This window comes from Balaenoptera physalus (assembly GCF_965194825.1).
Source record: "Balaenoptera physalus genome assembly, chromosome: 6".
NCBI classification, from domain to species: domain Eukaryota; kingdom Metazoa; phylum Chordata; class Mammalia; order Artiodactyla; family Balaenopteridae; genus Balaenoptera; species Balaenoptera physalus.
Genome location: NC_138885.1, coordinates 119,954,172 through 119,979,461, shown reverse-complemented (window position 1 = coordinate 119,979,461; position 25,290 = coordinate 119,954,172). Strand labels below are relative to the sequence as shown.

The window sequence follows — 25,290 nt, the reverse complement described above, 5'->3', positions numbered from 1 at the left end:
GGGACACCAGTGAATGCTTGTCTGGGAGCAGAGCACCCCGGGGTGGCACACCCTAGGAGGAGGGATTAGAGAGCCTTTTAATCCTAAAAGTGTGTTTTGAGGTCATCTTATTATGTCCCCTTTTATTTCACAAGAAAATACTGAGTCTCAGAGAGGGTCATGACTTACTCAAGTTCTCACAGCAAGTTAGTGGAAGAGCTGGAAACAAACCCAGTTGAGAGCACAGCAGCAGCGGCCCCAGCATTGCGTACTGCTTGCCTGGGCCCTGCCTACAGATGCTCCAGGTCTTACCTTGGCCCTGCCAGCTGTACTTGGTCCTCTGAGAGCTCCCCAACACCAGCCTCCTGGCTCAGGCCCACTCCTCTCTGGGGTCCCTTTCTGCCCTCACACCCCAGATGAACACTGGGCTCACCTCAATATGGGATGAGTTACTGGACTCAGGTAAGGGCCTGAGAGCCAGAGGGTTGGGGACAGAGGATCCAGCTTCTGTTTCTGGTTCTAACCTGGGCCCTGATAGTGAAACCTACTCCCACTGTGGCCTTGACATCCTCCTCTGTAAAATGGGCACAAACCTCCCACTCTATACATACACCTCCCTCCCAACCTCACTGCCCCCTCTCTCTGAAGAGAGCCCCTCCTGGTTTAAGGATAAACTACCAGAGTCTCTGGGCTCTGAGACAAAAGGGGCCCATTCCTGGGATTGTCCATCCCTGGGCAGTTGAAGGAGAGGGGTGGGGCCTTCCTTGTCCCCAGACTGTCAGGTGATGGGGGCGGCCTGAGCAACAGCAGGCTGACGGCATACTCCCCCTCCTTTCCCCCATCTCTGCTGGCAGCCACTGCAGCTGTCGGGAATTAAGGGCTTGAGGCTGCTGGGGGTGAGGGTGGGGCAGTGGGGGGAGCAGTCTGGCTGGACAGCAGGAAAACAGCCGGGGGGCAGGAAGCAGTCTGCGTCAGCCAGAGCCTTGTTTGACCCCAGCCACCCCCTCCCCTCCCCACTCTCCCCCACCATGCTGCAGGGACAGGGACAGCTTGGATCTAGAGTTTGGGAAGGGTATGGGGAGGGGCAGGGCAGGACCAGTTTTAACCCGGGAAGGAGGCATGAGCCCAGAGTGGCAGAGGGCACCAGCAGGGACAAGCCAGATTTGGGAGTCAAATTCCCATTGGCTGTTGGGGAAACTGAGGCCCAGAAAGGATTAGGAACAGGCCCCATGTGATAAGGGAATGAGTTCATAATTCAGGTTGCAGACCTCCTTAATCTGCATCTACTGCTCCGCATTTCCCACACGTGATGCATCGTATGTAAATATCCCCTAGGGTAGGCCATTGTGGCAAATTCTGATTCTGGGCCCGTGCAGCTGACTCAGCCTTTCCAGGGGCAAGACCCAGGGGTCTGCATTTCTAACCAATGTCCCAAGTGATTTTCTTGAGGACCACATCTGGGAAATGCTACTGACCTGGCTGAGTGGCTGATTTGTTTTTCCTCTGGCCTTCATCAGCTGAGGGATGGTCTTTTTGCTCCCCTACCCTCCACTGTTCATGAAATACAGAAGTGTAAGGGAGAGGGAGAAGACCCTTTCTTTGAAAACTCCAGGAAGTAAACAATACCCAAGCCTTGCTTGCACTCAGGCATGGTACTGGCCTGATGTCATGAGGGTCCGGGAGTGCCCGTCTGGAGTGCTTCACCTCAGCCCAGGGAGGTGAGGGCATATGTAGGCACATGGCCTTGGCATGTGTGAAGATGAAGCCCAGAAAGAGTGTCTGCAGCAGGATCCCCAGCGCCAGAGGACCCATGCCATGGGCAAGCCCCTATCAGCAGCCCCCAGGCCCCGCCCTGGCCCTGCCCTGGGCTCTGGCCCCAGCCCCTGCAGCCACCGCCTGAGACCACAATTACAGGGGCCACTGGTGGGGGGGAGCACCAGGGATGAAAGGCAGCGCGGAGAATGGTTCCAGCTGTGGTGGTTCTGTAGGAGGTTGTAGGGAAGGGAGGGCTAGGGAGGCGCCAGGGTGAGAACAGGTGGGACCGTCACTGCCCCAGCCAAGCCCAGCCCGGCCTCAGTCCTGATGCTCTGCCAGAGAAGGTTATCTTCGTGAAGAAGAGAGGGAAGGAGCCCCAGACTGATAAGGGAGCTCTTTGTCCTATTGTCCAGGCCTCAGGGACCATGGCCCCTCAGCAAGGTAAGGGCAGCTTCAGTCTCCCAAACTCCTATATGTTAGGTCATTGAAAGGAAGCGGAAATGCTTCCTGAGCCCTCGGCCTCAGGCTGATCCTGGGCCTTCCTCCCGGCCTCCCCACCCATCTGCCTGTGTTCCAACTGTTCCTGATGTGGTCACGCACACATCTGGAGTGCCTCTGTGCTCTTCCCCCATCTCCCCAGTTCCACATTCCCCCACCACTCAGCCAGCGGGGGACCTCGATGGCTCAGACTGTGCCTGGGGCTGAGCAGCTGGGTGAGCAGGGGGGGTTGAGGTGATGGGGCATTTCTGAGCTCTGCTTCCAGCCCCCATCCCAGGCAGCAGTGCAAAAGTGCAGAGCCGTCTCTGAGCTTAAAGAGGACTAGGATAATTGTTAAAATGGTGCCTCCTGGGCCATCACTCTCACCTTTCATAGAAGGCAGTTCCCAGACTCTTGCTGGAGTTCCCAGTCTCTACTGGTCACAGAAGATGGATGCTAACACGTGAGTGCCAGTTTAAAGACTGCGAGCACTCTCACAATGTGCTATCAGGAACCCTCATTTCATTCTGGGGAAACTGAAGCTCAGAGAGGTTAACTGACTTGACCCAGGTCAAGCTAGCAAACTAGGCCTTTTTTCACTGTATCATGCTACTTCCACTGAATTCCTTTTAACCTGCTTGGGGTGGTGTCAGTCTCTGCCACTGCCTCAGTTTCCCTCTCTAGCATCATGGAAGAAGATATCCAGCATCACACACCCCATATCACCACCCCCCCAACCCCACCACCCGCCCCCCCCGCCCACCACGGAACCTGGCAGTAGAGACAGAGGCAGGCATCCCAGCCCTAAATCTGGGTCAGCCCAGAGGTCTCAGACAGTCTGGAACCCTAGCAGCTTGACCCGAGCTCTCCGTGGGTCTCCTTACTTCCTTTCCATCCTACCCTCTCCTGCCCACAACTCTCTGAGTTCCCCCAGATGTCCTGCAGGTCCTATCTGTGAACCCTGTTATTACGGAAGCTGGGCTCTGTGCGCCCTCTGGTGGCCTCTGAGAGAAGTGCAGCAGACTTTTAAAAAACAGTAAATATTGTACCCAGCCAGGGAGCGCTGGTGAAGGCAGAGCTTTGAATAAAAACCCTATCCTTACAGTGCTTCATTTTTCCACCATGTGGCCCACAATACTGGTTCCACTCCCCCCCCACCTTGGTAAGTTAGCCAAGGTTCAAGAGACTCTGAGTCCAAATTCTCCATGACACTTCCCTGAAGCCCAGGTATTTGACTAGAGGGAGCCAGGAGGAAGAAGAAAGGAAGGAAGGAAGGAAGGAAGGAAGGAAGGAAGGAAGGAAGGAAGGAAGGAAGGAAGGAAGGAAGGAAGGGAGGGAGGGAGGGAGGAAGGGAGGAGGGGGAGGAAGGGGAAGGAAGGGAGGAAGGGAGGAGGGGGAGGAAGGGAGGAAGGGAGGAGGGGGAGGAAGGCAGGAAGGGGGAGGAAGGCAGGAAGGGAAGGAGGAAGGAAGGAAGAAAGCCCAGATGCCCATTCCTTCTCACTGAAGCCTTATACCCCTTCTCCATACAGGCTTCACTCTGGAGCCCCAGTGTGATCTTTGAGGGCTGAACCAGGCTAGGTCATACAGGTGGATCCGGGGCCATTGTCAGGGGAGGGAAGATGCACTGGAAGCCATGGCTAGGGTCTGTCACATCCAGGATGAGTTCCCCTTCCCTCTGTTTCATTTGAAGAAATGTGCCCTCCCTGTGCCCCCATTCCCTGTGGTCCTAGGGGGGCTGCCAATCCCAGTCATGGTGGTACATTTTCCTCGATATTGTTATTAGTTTAGGGGTAGGCAAGTGACCCAAGCTGACCTGGTCCCAGCTTCCTTAGGACTTCTGTTGGGAAAGCCATTCTTTTTTGGATCAGCAGCACTAAGAATGTAGACATAAGGCTACCATATAAAGGAAGTCTCTCTGCAGCAGGAGAGCATAAGGACAGTGTGAAAAGAGAGACAGAGACAAGCAGAAACAATAGACATGGGGGTGGGGGGTTAGGGAAGGAGATGAGAGAGAGAGGGAAAGAGGGGGAGAGAGAGAGAGAGGGAGAGAGAAAGAGAGAGTGTTCAATGACATCAATCATTTGGGCCCCTGGGTTCAGCTGTGCCTAAATTCAGACTTACCCCTGGACTTCCCAGGTATAAGATCCATTAATTAATTCCCTTTGGCCTAAGCTAGTTTGAGTTGGGTATCTTCATTTGCAATCAGGGCCTGCCCGACGCCTGCAAAAGCATCAGCTCTCTATCCCCTTTCTCACAGTAGCTACCATTTATTAAACACAAATTTGTCATAAATTATTGTCAAATGCTAAGTGCTTTGCATATCTCAAAAAAATCCTTCCCACAATTCTATGAGGATGTGGATAGATTATGATGGTTGTAAATTCTTTGCCACTGTCCCATTGAGAGGTGGAGTCTGTTTCCCCTTCCCTTGACTTTTGGCTGGTTCTGTGACTTGTGTCAACCAAAAAGGAGTGACAGTGATGCTGGGTAACTTCTAAGCCTGGACTTTAAGAAGAGACTTTCAGTTTCTGCCTTCAAGTTTGTTACAGTCTATTTTGAAAGCCAGCCTTATGTAAGAAGTCTGACTATGCTGAGGCCACCATGTCATAAGGAAGCCCAAGCTAGTTACATGGAGAGGAGGCCACTGGAGAAGCTCTGGGGCACTAGACATATATGAGTGAAGCATCTTGGACTGTGCAGCCCAGCCGAACCACCAGCAGAATCAGCCAAGTGAACGACCACAGCCAATAGTTCTCTCATAAGGAGCAGAGCCATGCAGCTGAGTCCTGACAAATTCCTGACCTAAAAGATCATGAGAAGTAATTACTTTGGGGTTGTTTGTTATGCAGCAAGGGATAACTGAAATAGAATGATATTCCCATTGCATAGGTAAAGAAACCGAGGTTAACATGGCCTATACTGTAAACTTCTAAGCAGCAGCACTAGTTTCCAACCCAGAGTGTCTGAATCTAATGCTCATGCTTTGCCCTGCATACCTTGATGGGAGAGTCATTCCCCACTGCAGTATTTGGACTGTGGGAAAATTGGGGGCTCTGAATCCCAGCCATTTGGCTATACCCTCTCTCATTCTCTCTGGAGTTAGATGGAGGCCTGAGGCCCAGTTCTGGCGAACCCAGAACCCCAAATCCTTCTTCTGTCCCTTTACCCTCCCCATCAGCTTTCTGAGAGGAATCAGAAAGAAGGAAATGTGATTGGATGCCAAGAGAAACTTTGGGACAACTTTGCTTCATCTCCCTCTAAGTGTGATTGGAAATGCCATTCTGGGAGTCATTTCAATGTTAATGGGGGTGAAGTTAGTTTTGATGGTAACAAAATCTGATGTTACTAATAACATTTTCATCACATTCTACAGTTTATAAAGTGCTTTAATCCTATGAGTTTGGGTGGCCCTAAAAGTCTACCCTCGAATTCCCCAGGGGCCACAGAAACAGAAAGACAGATAAAGGTGTCCCCCCCACCCCGCCCCAGAATTAGGACAAGGGCTGTGGTGAGAACTGAGTACACCACCGGAGGCTTCTGGTCCTCTTTCCCTAGACCCTCTCTGCTCCTTTAAAAAGGCATCCTAGTTCTCCCCCAGCCTGCAGATTCAGCCCTAGATGTGTGCTAGAGAGAACAAGAAGAATGCCAAGGGAGATATTTGGTACTCTTCGTTGCCAGAAGAGCCCAATCCGGTAGGCGGAAGATAGGAAACCAGGGTGATGACCCCTGAGAGGCTAGTTCTATCAAAACCATTTCCCTTTACTCACTCCTTTCAGAGCCTGTCCCCATGGCAGCCCCCCTCCAAACTATGGGTCCAGTCCTATTGATTTAAATATTTTTATTGATACTAAATGCACCCACCCACCCCATGGCCAGCAGTTCGGAGGAGCCCCGCATCCCGAGGCCTAGAAACTGGCTCTTTGGTTTCTATCTGGGGGCCGAGGAGAGAGAAGGTCTGTATAGTCTCCCCCAGAAGCCCCCGGGAGCGCCCCTTGGAGGCTCCTCCGGTGCCCTGGGCCTTGATGAGCGGGCGTATATCTCAAGCCCCACCGCCTCACAGTTTCCAGAGAGGCCTGGGATGGACTTTCCCAGGGGAAAGCTGGCAACGCCCCCTGCTGGCGCCCAGAGGTCCCGCAGGTGCCGAGAGCCTGCTCTGCGCGCAGTCTGGGGAGCCGGGCGGCGGGTCAGAGGCAGAGGCTGAGTTCCTTGCGCACTCGGCAGCGGTGGCACTGCACTACGCAGCACCAGTGGAAGCGGCACAGACAGTTCTCCTCGAGCTGCACGCTCTCCTGGCGGTGGCCGCGGCCGCAGCACAGCAGGTCGCAGCCGCTGAGGTCCGGGGCACTGCTGTTGCAGGCGCGGCCGCGCGTGCCCGGCGAACCGGTGCGCCGGTTGGGGGCGCAGAAGTCGGGCGAGTCGGCGGCGTACAGTAGGTCAGCGCGGCCCGGCGGCTTGAGTGTGCGGACAGCGGGCAGCAGAGCCTTGCCGTCGTTGGTGCCCATGACACGCGAGGCGCCGTGGAAGCGCTCGAGCAGCCGCGCGCCCACCTCGCGGAATGGGGGCAACTTCTGCCAGCAGGTGCGCAGCGCGCATGAGCCCGACAGGCCATGGCACTTGCATTCGGTCCGCGTGTGGCTCCGCACGGCCTGCGGGGAGCAGAGGAGCGGGCGGATGGAGACAGATCCGGAAGGTGGGACGCGGCGAGGCCCAGAAGACCGACAGAAAATAAGATGGGAAGGGTGGTGGATGAAAGAAAGAAAAGAGCAGACCAAAAACAAACAAACAAAACAGGAGATCGCAAAGTGGGGAGGAGGAAATCAAGGGCCCCACAGCCCGGAGAGGAGGAGGAAGAATGATGGAGAAGTAGGAAGAACGATGGAGAAGTAGGAGAAGTGGGGAGTAGGGGGTCAGTATGCAGCGTTGAGGTTCCAGGATCCAAAGCCAGGGAATGGGGGAGAAAGCATGATGGACAGCAGGGGAGAGATTCTCCCTGGAGGGAGGGGGGTTGGGAAGGTGGCAGCTGTCGCACACTATTCCTCCTGCCAGGCCAACCCCCTCATTCCTGCTCCTCAGGGCCCCAGGCAGAGCAGGCTGCCTGGGCTCTGTCTCCGCCACCCCTCCCCAACCCTCTCCGACAGGTATGTGGGCCTGTCTGGACATTCCTCTCTGGTCGCCCTCTCACCCCCCTGCCCAATGCCTCAGGCCGGAACCCTAGAAGACATAGGATGTGTGTTGGGGGGGGTCCCTAGCACAACCTAGAACTGAGGCATAGGGTGCAGGAGGGCCCACTGTGGATGCACTCCTGAGAACTGGAACCCAGGAGTCCTGCCCTTTATTTACTATTTATGTCTGAAGCTGGGGTCGAAGACTCACAACCCCACTAGAGATTTAAGGGGTCAGATGCCCCAGGAAGATCATTTCCAGAAGCTCAGAGTCCAGGGGCCAACCTGATCTACAGACCTGTACATCTCCTTCCTGCTCCCAGGCCCCTTCTCTTTCCCCCCATCGCCTCCTGTAAACATCTGACTCAGACTGCTTCTAGTCCCTGAACAGGAGATCATGGGACCCTCATCATCATAGAGGGAAGGGGAGAGGCTGCCAGGGCTCTGGACAGGGACTGGTCTGGGATTGCTGGGCAGCCAGTTAAGTGCCCAGATTCAATCACAGCTTTCTGGCCTCTGCCTGACCCCCTTCTACCATCAGGATCTACTTCTCATTCTTCACTCCTTTCCAAGCCCATTTTCCCTTGGACCTGTTTAGTCCATTTCCAGGCCTCCCCCACTTCTTCCAGCTCCCCTACCTCCAGACCCCATACCTTTACCTCGCCTCTATCCTTTCTTTCATCCCCAGCCTTTGTCTCCCTCCTCTGCCCCTGCCCTGGCAGCCAGCTCCCTACCCACCCCAAGCTTTGCCCCACATGTCCTGTCTCAGAGGAATGTCCTCCCTACCTGAGGTCCCTACAGGCCCTGGGTCCTCTTCCCTGGGTGTCCCCTCCCTACCCTGCCCACTGGGCCATCAGCCCCAGGCCCCCCAAGTAACTCCCTCTTCTAGGCTGGCCACTTCCCCTCCTACCTGCCCATCCAGGCCCCCAGCCAATCTTCCCCAGTGGTCCCCATGGCCACGCTGGCTCCCCCGCACACATTAAGGAACTCCTACACTGCATACCCTCACTCACACCCTCACTTCCCCACACCCTTCCACAAACTCAGTCTTCCACACATACCACACTCTCCCACATCCTTTCAAAGCTACCCACACTCACACATTTCCACACACGCATTTACACACACACACCTTTATACATCCCTGCCCAGACTCACCAGCCGGCCCGCCTCGTTGTTGTGAAGTTGCACCAACGCACGGATGTCTCCGCGTCCCCGCTTGTGCTGCGCGTCCATAAAGATCCTCGACTTCTCATCCCCGAAGTCCACGTCGTCGCCGCAGCCTCCCCACTCCCACGCGGCGCTGCCGTCGGGGGAGCCCGCGGGGCCCGGGGGCCCAGGGGTACCTGGCAGGCCGGGAGGCCGGGGCGGGGCCCGGCCGCGGGGCGCCTGGCAGCCACACTGCAGCAGCTCGCCCATGGAGCAGGCCTGCGTGACCGCGTGGCTGGCGCCCGCGGCCGTTATGGCAAACACGAAGGCCGTCTCCCGGATGTCTGCGGGGCAGTCAGACAGCAGGGAGGGGCAGTCAGACAGCAGGACCAAAGCTGGGTCCTGGGGGAATGCGGTGGGCCAGGCAGTGTGATGAGGGGTTGGGAGACAGGATCAGGGCAGGGTGCCCTTTGACCCGTGGGAGAAGTGGGGCTCAGGCAGCCTACCCAAACCTCCACCCTCTCCTCTGATCCCCCAGCGAAGAGAAAGCAGCCCCCTCCTGGTCTCCTCCCCACACTGACCCTGCTGAAGGATGCGCCCAAAGGCCTTGCTGTGGCTGGAGCAGTTCCAGCGGCGGAAGCGGAACTGGAACTGGCATTCTCGAACCCCTAGCCGGGCGCCGCGCGCCAGCTCGGCCACAACTTCCGGCTCGGCCTGGCACAACTCAGCCTGCCGCCCTGCTAGCCGCCGTGCCTTCCTGCAGATGCTGGTAGGGTCCATGACCAAGGGGCTGCCCACGGCCCTGGGAAGCAAAGAACAGCAGATCAGGGGTGTAACTCAAAGAGCCTGGGTGAGGGGGAGGGAGACCAGCCCTGCCCAGCCCACAGCCAGGAGCTGTGAGATGCCTCTTCCCCCACCAGCTCCCCGCAACTGAAATTGAGATTATCCTGTCTGGTTCTCTTACTATTCCGTTTGTGTGTCCCCTCTTAACTAGGTTCTAGACTGAAATTGCTATAGAGCAAGGATTCAGTATTATCCTTCTGTGTACATATTCATTAATAAATCCTTACAGGAATTTGACTCAAGGTGAAGGCACCTGGCACCAGGTAGGCCAAAGTTAAAATTCAACAGGCCTAGTCCAAAAGGGAGACAAGGAGGAAATTAACCGAAGGAAGATCAAGAAGGCTGTCAAAGAAAAGAAAGTATATATCATAAAGAGATACCAAAGAAAAGTAGACAGTGACAGAGAAGGATCTGGTCTTAGTGGACCACAAACAAGCTGGAAATGTGTCAGCTGATCAGCCCTGATGCTAGAAAAGTAGTGGCAATCCCAAAGATATAGAAAGCCACAGGATGTTAGAGTGGCTAGGGAATGGAGCCTCTGAGGAAAGTCATACCTTCTCTCTAGCCCAGATTTCTCTTTCTGTCAAATGGGAAGGTGAAGCTTTGATCTCTAAAGTGGGCCCTCCCACCCTGATATCCCCTGTTTCCCTGAACAGGAGAGCAGGAGGAAGGAACTGGGGACTGAGTCTCTGAAGCACTGTTGTAAAGTAAGTGACACTGACCCTTCTCCTGCTCCAGGGTCTGTGACCTTTTCAGAGCAGGATGGCAGCAAGCCAAGCCCTGTGCACGGGGGTAACATAACTGATTGGGGAAGGGAATGCTGTTTGACTTGGTGGGTAAAGACCTTCTGAGAAGTTCCACACACTTTCAGAAATCCCTTCGTTCCTTCTGAGGAGAGCGCTGCCATTTGGTTGCCATACACCATACCCCTGAAGGTTCTACTGGCTAGGTATTGACCCCTGAGTGGAACCACTTTAATTGGATTGCTCTTATTTGAGCACTTGGGGGCTGAGGGTAATTTGAAACCACTCAAAAATCCTTTAGTGGAGGGCAGAATAAAATTTTGGGTGGGGAGAAGCGGCACCAAGAGATAGAAAATGTAGAGGAAAATGCTGGTGGATAGGTGCCAAAGGTCAAGATGGCCTACTTTTCAGCTTAGCCTTCGTGTGCATCCACCCCACTGTCCCCATTTGCTCTGCAGGTACGTGCTGACCAGGCATGTTCTGGCCCCAGGGCAAGGAGATGTAAAGGGCTTACATAGCAGCAGGAGGAATTTAGGTCTTAAGCTAGAACTTCTCAACACTGAGTGAGGTTTGAAGATGTGGTTGCAGGAAGATGTGTAAGCTCAGTCCTTTAAGATCTCCGACCACCCCCTGTGACACACACACACCACCGCCCTATCAGGTTATTGTCATCACCCCTACCCAAGGAGTCCAGGAGCCAAGGTTCTCTCCTCGGTGGACAGACTTATAGTCCAGAACCTCCTTCCTCCATGCTTAGGACCTGCCCATCACTGCATTCCAACTGTAGCCTGGGAAGGTCCAGCCCCAACCCTGTCCTTACCTGTCTGTCTATCTCTCTCTCTCTCTCTCTCTATCCTTCCCCCTTCCACCTACTTATCCCACTTCATTACAAAAAGGATTTTGGGGCAGCTTCCAGCATGGTTGTACAAGGTCAGCAGATAAGACTATGGAGCGAGCACCTTGAGAGTTAGGACTGTCATTTTCTTTTATCTCCCATGGCAGATTTTTAGCTACTTAATTTGTATTTCCCCCCCTCCCATTTTTTAATGAAAATTTGCATATTGTGAACAATTACTATAATACTACAATGAATACCATTTAATACATGTTTTTGAATGAATGAATGAGCCGTCTAAGAAGAAGGTCCTCACTTGAGCCCAGGTCCCTGTCCACATGTGGTTTCATGACTCCTAATTAGCTTCCTGAAACATTTTCTTTTTCCCCAGCTGCATTCAGAGGCAGGGAAGCGGGCCTGCCCACAGCTGTCCAGCTTCTCTTCTGCCACCTGCATGTCCAGAACTCCACCTGGGAGTCTGGGGCCCTGCAAACCCACCTTCCCTGCCCCACCCCCATGCTGCTAAGTTCCCCACTCTCTCCTCCCCAATCCTGCCCTCTGCTAACTCCCTGCTTTCCCAAGGCTGACTGGCCTTATCTTCCCAAGGTTACTCTGCCCTATCCCTCTCCTCTCCCTCCTCCTGCACTAGGAAAGTAGGAGACGGTGTGGGTATGCAGGCAAGAAAGGGAAAAACCTCTTGACCTTGTCTTTTTCCCAGGAGCTTGAGATAGGAGAGGAATCAGGAGGAGCATGAGGGGCAGGGCCCTCCAGGAGGTGGGGCTGGTCCTTCACAGCGTTGAGGGGCTGCCCCAGCGTCAGTTTCTGGTCCGGGTCTGGCTCCCCAGGCTGGCTGGCTGCCTGGGAACTAGACTTGTTTACAAGCCAGTCAGGAGGAGGGATGGGCAATAGTAGCGGCTAGAATCCCAAGGGACTAGCTTGTTCCCTGCCGTCCTGTCCTCACTCCCATCTTCAAGTCACAGGAAAGGAAACTCCGAAGGGTACTGGCAGAGGAGCATTTGGCAAAACAACAGGCCTTGCTTTTGTACCCTGGTCTCTGTCAGCTCTGGGTGAGCTGAGCCACTCTGGGCAAATCAGTTCCCTCTCTGGGCTTCAGAAAAATGAGGAGTTGGCAAGAGAGGCTTGAATATCCCCTCTAACTTTAACACCATCTTTAACAGCATCAAGAAAGAACTCCCCCATCTCCCTTCTTCCTTTACCCTCCTTCCTTCCCTTCTGCTTCCTTAGGGAATGAACTCTGCTGTGGGGGCCCCTGAGTTAGCACTGGTCTGAGATCAGCCCAGAGAGGATGTGCCCGTTTGGGAGCATCTGCGTGTTTGGAGCGGGGGCGGTGGCTGGAGCACAGTGGTGGTAGGAAATATATAATATATAACATGTAGGATCTGAGATCCTAAACAAATAGCCACTCCTGGGCATAGAAAAAACAAGGCTAGCCCTAAAAGAAATCAGTATGTAGACAAGATGGGACAAGCCTGGGTTTGGCCATTCTAGCTGGCATGGCCTGTGCCAAGATCTCCCTCCCAGGGACCTTGGTTGGCAGAATAAATAGCCAAGTGAGGTGGCATCAGGGGCCAGCCAGTTCCTACTGACAAGCTCTGTAGATCTAAGCCTTGGAGGCCCGGGCTTCTGGCCTAACTTACCTTTGCATCCCTGGATTCAGAGGGCGGAAGAGAATGACAGAGATACTCTAGTCCAGCTCCACCCGCTTCACCCTTATTGTACAGGTGAGCAAGATGAGAAGAGAGGTGACTGACCCTGGCCACTCAGTGGAGGAATCCCTGCTGCGAGAAATTTAGGTGAATATTTTAAAAACCAAAGGGACTGGAGGAAACGGCCACCTGAGGTCTTCAGATACCTCACGTGGCCTCGTATACCATCCTCCACATAGCCCTTACTCTGAGCAGGGTTGGCTAACTTAGAGCCACCCCCTCGCCACCCCTAAGTCATCAAAATCTTACCCAGCATCTCTCCAAACCCGCCTCAGATCCCACCTGCTCTAAGGAGCCTCCCCTGGGCCCCAGCCCTCACTGACCTCCCCCACTTGCATCACTCCAAGTGTCACTCCTTTGGGGGGGTGCTTGTTATGCTGCGAGGGGCATAATTATTTTGTCATGTTTTCTTGTCTTCTCTCTCTAATTAGATATGAACTCATTCGAGACAAAGCCCTCAGGAAGAAGTAAATGTCATTAGCAGAACACACTCAGGGGTTTGAAGAGCCATCGGACTTGGGTTTGGATCTGGGCTCTGCCATTTGCTGGTTCTATGATGTTAGCAAGTCCCTAGCAAGGGAAGCTGGCACTTATCATTGGTTGAATGGATGATGAAACTTAACCTTCTGAGCCTCAGTGTCCTCAACTGTAAAATGGAAATAAATAATACCTGCCTACTTCCCAGGTTACATGTGAAAAGAGCCTGTCCAGAGAGTGGACTTCCACAAGTGTTTTGTCTTCCCATTCACACCCTTAATCATCTCCTGGGCCTGTACAGCGCACGGCAATCAGACAGCATTTGTGAATTCCTGAGAACGTGCTTTTCTCCAACTCTCTGCCCTTACTTAGCCTGGATCCCAGTGTCTCCTCCTCCCCTGTCAGCCCAGCCCATGGACCAGGAGCGCCCTCCAGGACCCCTCCCTTCCCCATCGAGCGCTCCTCGGTCGGTGGATTCTTGAGGCCAAGAGGATCACAGATCCTTCTGATGCCTGCTCCTCTGAAGGGTCTCACAGCCCACCCCTGCCTAGTTCCCCACACTCCTTAGTCTGACCCTCACTCCCAAGAGCCAGCAGAGGGAGCCCTGAGCCCTGGGGCCGTGGGCGGGGGCTGCACAGGGGTGGGGGAGGTGGGTGGTGGAGAAGGGGCAGAAAAATGTTGCCTGACGGCTGCTGAGGCAGCTGGGCCCGGGCCTGTGCCCGGCCCGCCTGTCCTGTCCTGCTCTGTCTAACTCGGTAATTACTGCTCCCCCTCCCCCCGTCCCTCCCCCCTCCCCGACCACCACATCAAAGCCAGTGATGCCCCAGCTCCATTAACCCCTGCCTCCCCACGGCCCCCCACCACCCCAGCCCAATCTGGTTCTCTCTGCCCCGTCCTGGGTGCTGCCCTTCCCACCTCCTCACACTTCTCTCCTCCTCATTGCTCTTGGAAGAGGCAGGGGCTTTCCCTGCCCTGAATGACTTCACGGCAGAAGAGGGCTTCCCATTGGTCAGGGCTGTGGGAGGCAAAGGCATGGACACAGTGACCATCCGCTGGATATCCCAGTGAGCATCCGTCATGTGCCTTCTGTTCTCCCATGCTGAGGTGGGGAGCACTGTGTGAGGGTGGGGATGGGGGAGCAGAAGGGGCCCGTGGAAGGCCCTGTACCCCTTTCCTGAGCCCCACAGCACACAAGGGTGCGGTACTCAGCAGGAGGGGGGCTCCCGGTCCCAACCCTCAGCGACTTGCATTCTGGGGGCCCTTGGGCAAGTCACCTCCTGTCCCTGAGCTTTGGCTAGAGTTCTCACTGTAAGTGAGAAGATTGGACCAGATGATCTCTAAGTCCTTTCTAGATCTAATTTCTGGATTAAACAGAGGGCTCCGAGCTGGAGAAACCAGCCAAAGAGGCCAGGTGGAAAGCGGGTGAAGAACCCTCCCAGCGACCTTTCCCTCCCTGAGCTCCTCCTCAGGCAGTCCAGGGGAAGCACCCAAGATCTCACCACCACCCCCCACCGCCCCCCGCAGGAAGGAAGGCGCAGGCTAGAGGGCGCCCTCTCCAGCCCCCAGGGGTTGGCTTCTGCGTTCCCCAGCGCCTCCTGCTCTGGCTGGCTGGGTGCCCTACTGCCAGCCTGACCGAGGCCTGGCTGCCCGCCCCACCCTCGCCTCATCCCCTCCACAGCTGGATTTCTCCATCAAAGTACACACTCTAGAATCCCCTTCACTGGGCCCTGGTGATCAAGCCTCCCACTGACCTCCCCCCACCAACTCCTGGCTTCTGATGAGAACGGGGCAGGAGGGGGCTGCACCCCGCAGGAAATGTCACAGTGCCAGGACTCTGGTGGGCTCAGGGCATGCTCTGGCCTGGACCGAGCCAGCCTCCTTTTGCCCCTGCCCTTTTCTGCTCACAGCCCCATTGTCTCCCTCCAGGGGAAGCTGCCAAGGCGGGAGGCCTGGAGGGGGGGCTGGATGGCCACCCCACCCCCGCCCCATCCTGAGCCTGTGGGGGCCAGCCACAGGAGTGCCCATGAAGGGTCAGGGGCCCCAGAGGAAGAGGGGATGGGAAAGGGTGGGGGGGGTCACAACTGGAAAACCGGGGTGTCAGGAAGAAGCCTGGGTCCTTTCCCTGCTTCCCCGAGGGACCAGAGGTAAGGCTGTCCTAGGCGTCTGTTCCTGTTTCCATAGGGAAGGGAGGCAAGATGAGATGGGGGAAGGGAGTGAGACTGAGTGGTGCTTCTCCCAGTGGAACAAGGGGAGGGTTAGTTTCTTTCATAGAAACTATACAACAGAAAGAGGAAAGAGGAAGGGAGAAGAAGGGAGATTGATTTGGCTATTCTGTGAGAGTGAGCTATTTTCTACATCACTGATTGGAGGTATAAATAAAGATGGGTCAGACGTTGAGAAGAACTTCCCGGGGGAGGATGGAAGGGGGGCAGGGAGCAGGATAGGAGAGGTGGGAGCTGATGACCAGAACGGGATCTGTCAGGGCCAGAGCATAGGCTGGATGGCCTGGAGGCAGTAAGCTGGACAAGATGACCTCAAGAGAGCCTGGCCAGTGTCCTGGAATCTGGGATTCTGCAATTCACAAAGATATGGTTACAGATGGGAGAGAGACAGACAGAGGCCAGAGGCAGAGTTTAGAAAGCATGCATTGCATCGGAGAAGATGGGGGAGGGGGAAAGAAAGTGGAAGGGAAACTTCTCCGGGACCTGGAGCCAGGTCCCTGAGCCTATTCCAGGGCCTGGGCCACTCTCCTCCAGGATCCTCCTTTCCTAACCGGGACAGTCCAGTCGCTCAGAGTTCCTGGGGTCCTGTCTCCTCCCAGCCTGGCTGCTGCTAGAATGTCAGCGTGGAATTCAGTGGGCTGCTGCGAGGCCAGCTGCTTTCCTGTCCACCTCTAGAGCTCTGGCCTGGCTTCTCTGAGAAGCAGAGAGAAGAGGTCCAGCAAACCAGTCCTAGACATCAGGGAGCAGCCTGGAATCTCCTGGCCTGAAGAAGCTCTTACTTATGGTGACGTGGGGGCAAGGAATGACAGGAGCCTCTCAGAAGCATCTGAGTGAGGCATTCGCCAGACACCTTATCATCCCAACCCCTCACTCTTCACCCGGCTCGCCCTGCAGCTGTGGCCATGAAGGCCTCTGTGTTCTCCCACACCTGCCTTCCTCATCTCCTCCCCCACTCCCTGCTTTCCAGCTTCAGGGTCAGTCTCCAGGGGACCAAGTCTCTCTCCCTCTGGTGTGGCTCCCACCCAACAGCCCTTCCTAAACAAAGGAACCCCCATGGATACAAACCCTAGAAAGATGAACTCAGCAACACTCCATAAAACTGTCCCCAGCACCTTCAGTCTTCAGGGCCCTAAAGACAAATGATTGGCCTTCCAGGAGCAGGGAAAAGAGACCCAAGAGGAGATGGTTGTCAGTAAAATGCATAACTGGCATAGTTGCCCAATGCATGGAGTGCAGTGGGAGCACAGAGAAGGCAAGGGAGGGAAGACAGAGAGACAGCTTCATGGAGGAAGTGGTATTTTTAACTGGAAGGATGAGAAAATTGGGACAAATGGGGCAGGGGGAAGGGAAGGCAACAGCCATCAGGGAGAGACTCCTATCCCCATACCTTGAGGAAGGGCAAAGTTAGGAAAGGTGTGCATGGGGAACAAGAGATAGAGATCCCTTTACAAAATTTTGCTGGGGACCCTGGATTTTACATTTAAATTAATCCCTCTTTTCACCCATGGGGACTCTGGCCAGAACCTGGGGTGTCGAGGAGGAGACTTATATTTAGGAGCACCTCCTAATGTCCAAATATGTTGTAGGTCATCCCACATAACCCTCCTATGGAGCCTGCCAGCTAGGGGGACTGACTGCCTATTCTACAGTTGAGACATCTGGGAGCAGGGAGAAGTGGCTTGCCCAAAGTCACAGGCTTAACAAATGGGGGAGATTAGATCTCAGGTCTGTCTATTTCAAAGCTGCTACTGCATTATTCTAAGTCCGGATCAAAGGGCGCATGTTCCCTAGCCAGGACCTAGGTCGTCCTCAGTTTGTCCCCTCAGCGACACCCTGAGGGACTTCTCTCCCACATCATGGAAGTGGGATGGTGGCCAGCAGCTCCCTGTGTGGGCATCCAGCTATCTTCCTAGAAGAGAGGGATCTGCCTGCCCCACCCCTTCTTCCAAATCCCGGGGTGGGAGAGGAGTGGAGGGTAGAGAATCCAGCCAGTGACGTGGTGATATGCAAATAGACAAGACCTTGCCTTCTTACGATTGGCTGATGCACCAGCGGTATTGTCCAAGTCCCTCCTCTCTAAACACAACTATTCCGGGCGGGTCTTTGCTGCTCCTGAGACTGAGAAGGAAAAAAAAGTCTACGGGATCCGGATCTCTGAGCGGTCCCGGCCGGGCACCCACCTCCCCAGCCTCTGTCCACCTCCCAAGACTCGAAAGTCCCCGCAACCTTAGCTGCCTAGGCGTCTGCTCTAGCTAGGGCCAAGTCGAGAGGCTAGGTCTGGGAAGACTTCCCCAACCCTTGGCTGGCCAGGCCTCCCTCCCTTCCGCCAGGACCCTCCATGGTTCCCAGTACGTCCCGAGCTGCACATTTTTTCACCCATGACCCCTACATATGGAAGGGCATACGCTTGGGTCCCTTCCTGCCTTTCCTCCTCTTTGGTAGGGGAGGAGGAAGTAGAGAAAGCTAAGGTTCTGACTCGGTTTCCCCTTTACACTCCTTTTCCCGCCCCTACCGCCCACTCTGGAGGAGCCCAGACAGAAGCTGGTGGGTTTGTGGGCAAAGCAGGGCGGGGAAGAGGCAGCTGTTTGAGTCTTCCTGCCTGTGGCTTCCCACCTTGTTCCCCTCTTTTCCCCAAATCCAGCCCTCCTCCCCTAAATCCAAAGCCCTCCTCACAGACTCTTTTATTCGGATCTCAGACTACAGATCTTGCCCGTCTCCCCGATGTCTTTCCTACCCATCTGCCAATTCCTTGGTGACCTGGATTGGGCGCATAACCTGGGGTGGGACACAGGAGAAGGAAATACAATAGAATGTAAGGGGGGAGCGGGGGTGTGTGGGCACATCTAAGTGGCAGTTCAGAAGTGCCCCTGGAGGAGGCTGGCAGGAGCGGCACGCACCTCCCCCTCACGCCTCCAGCTGCCCGGCGGCTGGCCTCTGCGCACAGGTAGAGCCCGGAGGCGGCAGGAGCGCAATTCAGAGCCCCACTATCGGTCCCGAGGTCCCCACCTTCGAGCTCCAGGAGCCCCGCGGGGACAGTCAGACGCAGTACTCACCACCACAGTCCGCCGACGTGCGCCGGACACAGGAGCAGCAGGAGCAGCAGCCTCAGGCGGGAGGGCGCGGGCGGCTGCATCGTGACAGCTCTACCGCGGGCCGGGGCGGCCGGGGGACGAGGCTGCGGGGCCAGCCGGTGCGCGCGGGGGCCCGGGCTTCAGGGCGAGCGCGGCGACGGCGGCGGCGGCCGGGAGGCGATGGCTCCGCCGGCGGCGGCGGCGGCGGCGGCGGCGGCAGCGGGGGGGCCCATCCCGGGCGAGGAGGGCGCGGCGGAGGCGGAGAGCGGACGGGGCAGCCAGCGCCTGTGTCTCCTGCCGAGCTCGCTCGGGAGAAGAAATCAGAGCCGGGGGCGGGGGTGGGAGGGGAGCGGGGCCGGGGCGGGGGCGGGGGGCAGGGGGGCCGTGGGGGTGGCAGTTGCGACAGTCAGGCGGCGGGACTCTCGGGAGGGAGCCGAGCGCCCCGGGGCGGCGGGCGCGGAGCTCAGCGGAGGGCGGGAGCGAGGTCCCGGGGCGGGGCCCGAGCGCGCTCGTGGCTGGGGGACCCGCCCGCCTCGCCCCCTCACCTCGCCTCTCACCGCCTGGGAGCCCCCGGCCGCCGCCCGGAGTCGGGGGCAAGGAGGGGCGGGGAAGTAGGGTGGAGAAGGGTTAGCGGGGGAAGGAAGAGGAGCTGAGGAATGGGGGACGGGCTGGAAGGGAGACGTTTGACAGGTTTGTTGACTGTAAAGAGAGAAAACTTCCCAGGAATGAGGGAGTTTGGGTTGGGGGGCGGTGCGGAGTGGGATGCTGGAGCGGGGGCCAGGAGAGGAAGTTGGCCCCGGGCGCTGGGTGCTCCGGGTAGGGGTGTCGAACTCGACGGCCCGATGGGCACACTCCGGAGGGGTCACCTCTTACCGGACCCGGCCTCCGCGCCGCACGCCCCTCTTTCAGCCTTTCCCTGAGCACGGGAGGAAGCGCTAGGCCTCCACTCTCCTCCCCAGCCCCCGCCTCATCAGGCCCGACTTCAGGGGAGGAGGTGCGGAGGGGAGAGGAGACAGCAAGAAGAACCTCTTTATGGCCTGCGATCCAGCGCTCGCACGTGTAGGCGAGCGACAGAGTGGAGCTTGCAGACTTCCAAGAGAGTGAAGGGTCAGAACTCGCTGCAGCCGGGCCTCGTGGGTCCGTGGGTCCCTGCCTCAGGCCGCTCCCCCAAACTTGGCCGGGGCCAGAGGGGGTGGGAGGGCCAGCTGCAGGTGAGATGGCGTTTATCTGATTCTCTAATGCCACAAAAATGTCTTTGATGCCCCTGGCCCCCTCCCCACGGGGGGAGATCAAAGGCCCCGTGGGGAGGAAGGACAGCTCCATTCATCACACCAAGCGGACTGGCAGGGAGCTGTAGTCCCTGCTCCTCCCTCTGGCCCCGTGTGCCCCAGGGGTGCCGAGGGACAGGTGGTGCAGGACATTCCACAGCAAAGGCCAGTCTCCCTACCACCACTATCCAGAGCAGCCATCAAGCTGTAAGGGTGCTCCTGGCTGGAGAGGACAGACAGAGGACCTCAGCCCGTGTGGCAGAAACTTCAGGCACCTAGAGGAAAGCTCCTGGTCTTCTGGAATGGGAGGGGGGGAGCACCTGAACTTGGGGAATGAGGCCACTGCCAAAAGAAATAAGAGAAACACCCTGGTGAGCAGAGAGAAGGCAAGATTCTGAGTGTGGGCACAAGTGGATCAAGATGGGCTGGGGATGCAATAAAAGACCACAGATGCCTATCCCAGGGGAGGAGGCAGATCTGGGAAAGGAAGGATGAGCAAGTGGAGAAGAGAAAGGAAATGGAGAAACATTGGCCTAGGCACATAGGGAAGCCCCTGGGTTTGCTGGGAGCCCCACCCCAGGGCCCTGGTGTCCAGGTTGAGTCAATCTAATTCCTTGTACTGGGTACTGAGAGTTCTGGTCAGGGTGCTGGAGCGTTCTAGAGAAGGGGGCTAGTGGCTGAGGGAGATAGCCAGGGGGGCATGGCCCAAGTGCAGCCCCTCCCATTTTAGCCTTTAAGAGCATCCAGATGCCACACACAGCCCCTGCACCTCTTAATTATACACAGTTGCTGTTGCTGCAGGGCAGTGCCAACTCCAGACCCTGCACACTCAATGACATGTCCAGGTTGGGCACACACTCAGGCCAGATGGTGCTGAACAGGCGGCTGGAGGGCTCTGGGGGTCCCTGGAGGCTGCAGGTGGCCAACGACCAACCCCCTGGGGACCACTGCCTGGGTTCTGAACCCCCTGTCCCCCCCGGTCCCCCGCCCCCACCCTGCTACTGTTATTGCAGATTATGAAATGCTCTCCCTATCCTGCATTCTTCTCCGAGGCAAGAATTTTAATGTATTTGTCTTTGTCATCAGGGGACCAGGGCTCTGGGACCGCCCTGCCTCTGCCTGAGGAGGGATCGCCCCAAATCTAGTCCCTGCTGCCTCCAGACCCCAGCCTCTCTCCATTACCACCCCCTCATGCCCTAGCCCTGCCCCTCCCCTCCCCCTCCTAAGACAAGGTCTCTCTGTGGGGTGGATAAAAATGATGTTATTGAAACAACAGAATTGGGAGCAGTGGCAGGGAGCAGGGATCAGCTCAGGAAACTGGGGCGCTTGCCAAGAAGCCTTCTCCCCCGCAGGCAGCCTTTCTGCCCCCACCCCCCACCTTTCCTACAAACACACGCAGAAGGCCCCACCCCTCCGGCAGTACTCTCTCTGGCCAGACCTTGTAGAATATTTGGCCATCTCTGGACTCCCCAAGCCCTCGTGCTCCCCCCACCAATGCACCCCAGAATCCCATTCCAGAGTCAGCTGGCCCAGTAGTGCCTGCAGAAGCACTGGGGCAGGGGGGGCAGTCTGTGATGGGCAGACCTCCTGAAGCCCCAATTCCCAGGGCCTCTGTTCCAAGGGCAACCTTGCCTCTGCCCACTGCCTTCTGCCTTCTCTGCACCCCATCGAGAGGTTGGCTGGCCTCTGGTCAGAACTAGAGCAATGACTTCTGCCCTTAAGCCCTCAAACCTTCAGAGAGATGAGTTCAGATGTTCCTGAGGCTTCAGTCCATCACTGTCACTTTAGAAGACCCTCCACGGAGCAGGGCTGGGAAACTAGGAGACTGAGCCAGAGAGGCACACAAAGACAGATCAGGATGCATGCACACGCATGCACACTCATATACACCCACAGCTGGGCACAGGCTTCCAGATACCCCACAGAAACCACAGGACTCCCTCACCTCTCCTAGACAATGCTGGGTAACTTTCACCCACAGGTATGGATGGACACACAGGTGGGCTGGCTCAAGCTGAGACACATGCCTGCTTCCCTGGAGATCACATGCACACACAAATGCACACACACACACCACCTCTGCAGCATGAATGGGGTGGTGCCACTCTGATCCCTCTCTCTCTGTCCTCTGGGCCCCCTCCACCTCTTCCCCCATCTCTCTGCCTTAGGTCTAGTCCTCGTCACAAAAGAGAGGTGGGGAAGGAGAGACAGGGGTGTCTGACTGTGGGGTTGGAGAGGAAGGAGGGGCAGAGGTGGGGACTGTGGAGAGGGAGAGAGGCAGCTGGAGACAGATAACATCAGAATCGCTGCAGGGGAAAGCAGAGCCCTCTGTCTGTTGGATTCTCTCACTGTCTTTCTGTGTGTCTTTTCACGTCTCTCCCATCTCCATAATTCGGTCTCTATTTGTGTCTGTCTCTAAATCACTTTCTCTGTTTCTTTGTTTCTCAGAATGACTGAAGCTGCAGGAGCCCAGGAATTTGGGCCTGTGACCCTTCCCCTCCCAATCACCTCCCTCTCTCTGTCCCTCCCTACCATCCTCCCTCCCTCCTTCCCTAGCAATGGGACCTAACTCTCATTCCTTCAGGGTGGTGACTGGACTTGAGAATTCCTCAGGGCACTAGGTCTCTGGGTCCCAGGAGAACAGAGAGAGAAAAGGCCAGCCCTCTAGAGAGACAGAGGGAAGAAAAAAGATAGAAAAAAGAGAGAATCACTTTCCTCACCCTTCTGAATCCCAGATGCTCTACTCCAGCTTTTCGAAGCCCACCTGAAATCATGAGAATGTGCCTTTCCAGCCCAGAGTGGGAACTCAAATGCCCAGTTCCCAGCTTGAACCAGTCTTTCCCTGTCTTGCAGGTCAGGTTTCCCTGAGACTCCCTCTGGGTCTTTACCCAAGGGAACCCCCCACCCCAGGACCTGGTTCCCCACAGAGCCCACCGGCCTCACATCTTCCACATCTCTCACCCCTATCCACGCACCCAGCCTTCCCATCACCCCATCAGTCAAAAGGAAAAAGAACCCAGGGGAGATGGAAAGAGGGGGAGGGGGGAGCAGGGGCTGAGAAGGAGGGGCTGATGCTCGCCCACCAGGACTGGGCTGGGGGGAAGCCAGGGAACATTTGTTTCCACTTAGCTCAGCCCCAGTGGCCCTGAGCGGGAGTGGTTGGGCCCAGGAGCCTCTCCAGCCATCCCTGTCCAGGCCTGGCTCCTGCATTGGAAGAACCCTGGCATGGCCTTGGGGATTCTGGAGACAAGTCTCCATTCTCTTCTCACTGCATCATTCTTCTCCAGGTCACACCACCTATCCCCACGGTTTCAGCCCTCACCTCTCAGGGAATCAGGCCTCCTCCATCCGGGTCTCCAGACCCAGACTCTCTCCTAATTGTGGTGGTGTCTGCTGGCTATCTCTCCCTGGACAGCAGTCAGCAATTTTTTAATCAAACACATACTATGTGCCAGGCACCCAGCTAGACAGCGGAGAGACAACGGTAAGCAAAAGCAAACATAACCCTCACCCTCGTCGAGCTGATGGTCATTAATCATATCACCTCACAGACAAGTGGAAAAATCACAACCTTGACCTGTGCTGCAGAGGAGAAGGGAGCACACAGCGAGAGGCTCAAGCAGGAGGGTTGATCAAGTCAGGGAAGGTGGAGAAGGCCCCTCTGAGGAGGGAACACTCCAAGTGAGATACAAAAATAAGTTGGAGTTAACTGGGAGATACAGGGAGGGAAGAGCATTTCTAGCAGAGGGAAGAGCCTCTGAAAGCCCTGCAGGGATCTGGAGAAGGCAGGAGGGTGGGGGAAGGGGGCTGTTCTCTTTTGAGGGCACATGGAGTGAAATGGCTGGCAAGGTCCTGCCTCCTTTCACGGCAGTTGCTTTCAAGAGTGTTCAACTGTACATTCGTTCTATGTTCTTTTCTATGTTATCTTAATAAAATGGTTTTTTAAAAAGCAGTAAGAAGCAGTGGATATTTCACCGGGACAGTGAGTGACATGGTCACTTCTACATTTCGAAAAGATGACTCTGGCCACAGTGTGAAGAGGAGGTAGGAGAGGGGCCAGAGTGGAAGGAGGAAGATCAGTTAGAGACTCTGCAGTGGCTCTAAGTGGCCCGGAAAACCCTCTGTAGCTTCCACCTGCGTCAATGGCAGAGGCGAGGAAAGAAGCAGACAGCACTGACCACTGTGGAGGAAGTAGGGTCAATGGACTTGAGGAGAGGTTGGAAATGGGGTGAGGAAGAGGGAGGTGGCAAAGATGCCTCTGGGATTTTAACTGGCCCAACAGGATGAATGGTGGTGTGTCCACTCAGTCAAGGAATGCTGGAAGAGGACCAGCATTAGGCGAGGTTCAGTGGGGGAATTTGGGATGTGAATTAAAGATGCTTTCGAAACATTCATAAGGAACTGTCGAGGAGGCAGTTGGATGTATGTGTCTGGAGCTCAGAGGGGAGGCCGGGGCTGAGTCATCCTGGGATAGGGTGTAATTAAGCCAAGAGCAGGCCGAGATCGCCTAGGGGAGAGTGCAGAGTGAGAGCAGCCTTCATGAAGTCATGTTTCATGGCTGGATGAAGGGGAAGAAGCTGCAAAAGAGACTGAGGAGGGGCCACAGAGCCAGGAGGGGGAAAGGAGCTTTGTGCTTTCACAGAAGCCAAGGAAAGAGAGCATGGGCAGTGGGCGATCATATCAACCACTTCTGAGAATCAGTCAGATGAGGAGGAGGATGTGTCCACAGAACACATGAGGAAAACCACCGAATCATCTAGACCTCAGGCTACTTTTGCCAAAGCACGAGGATGACCCCGCCATTTTCTTGCTGTGACACTTCCACGAGCACACCTCTTACAAAACCAAGTCCATGCTTCTTGACGTGGCATTCAGGCCCCACCACAGTTCGGCTCTTTGGGGGTCTCCGCAGCCTCATCTTCCTGGTGGTCTCCACCAGAGCTCCAGGCTCACAGTGGCTCTTGATCAGGCCCCCAATCCCTGGCCCCCACTCCCGCCCCTCCACACTCTGCTCAGCTGCCTCCTGCCCCAGCTGGCCCAGCTCAGTGCCCATGTCCTCCAAGGTCCCAAATACCTGTAGTTGGAGGCAATCTTTCCAATTCCCAATCACTCAGAGCACTTTGCAGCTATTTTATAGGAAGTACAGCATTTAGAGTTGATTTTGTCCTCCACTTGAGAGTTTGGGGGAGGGTGTGATCTATGTTTGGCCTGCAGTGGACACTTCATAACCTTGGATTCTGTTGAACTTCAAGAGGGTGATAGATACTCTGTGGGGTGGGGCAAGGCAGACTCGATAGGTGGGGTGTCATCTCCTCAACAAAACCAGGTCTTCTGAACTCAGGTGGGAAACTGGGGCTCCAGGGGGGACCAGAGGATTTCTTAACATCCCCTCTCCTGGTGCATCTACACAGCCCATCACTAACAGCACGGGCTGTCTCAAGAAGCCTAAGCACAGAGTCACAGCGCCATCTCCTGGCAAGATGGGACACTGTTCCTTAAGAAAAAAATACTTTCTGAAAGGTCTCCATAAGAGAGATGCAAATTAAAAATTAGGATTGACATATGTACACTATCATGTGTAA

General features: G+C 55.9%; 1 protein-coding gene across 8 annotated transcripts; it reads right to left on the bottom strand.

The window, feature by feature from the left end:
• Window positions 1-6,034: 6,034 nt before the first annotated feature.
• WNT6 (Wnt family member 6) lies at window positions 6,035-18,775 on the bottom strand. Of its 8 annotated transcripts, none has more exons than XM_082466480.1 (6): window positions 18,423-18,775; window positions 18,104-18,144; window positions 17,404-17,487; window positions 9,104-9,324; window positions 8,532-8,866; window positions 6,035-6,857 (listed from the first exon to the last, which is right to left on the bottom strand). In XM_082466480.1, exons 2-6 carry the CDS (start codon window positions 18,139-18,141, stop codon window positions 6,396-6,398), a joined length of 1,140 nt encoding a protein of 379 aa, XP_082322606.1. In that variant the 5' UTR covers window positions 18,142-18,144; window positions 18,423-18,775; the 3' UTR covers window positions 6,035-6,395. The 8 variants fall into 8 exon arrangements, with proteins under 8 accessions (XP_082322606.1, XP_082322611.1, XP_082322605.1 ...); XM_082466485.1 differs by lacking the exons at window positions 18,104-18,144; window positions 18,423-18,775 and adding exons at window positions 14,063-14,162; window positions 16,435-16,517; XM_082466479.1 differs by lacking the exon at window positions 18,104-18,144.
• Between the last annotated feature and the right edge of the window lie 6,515 nt (window positions 18,776-25,290).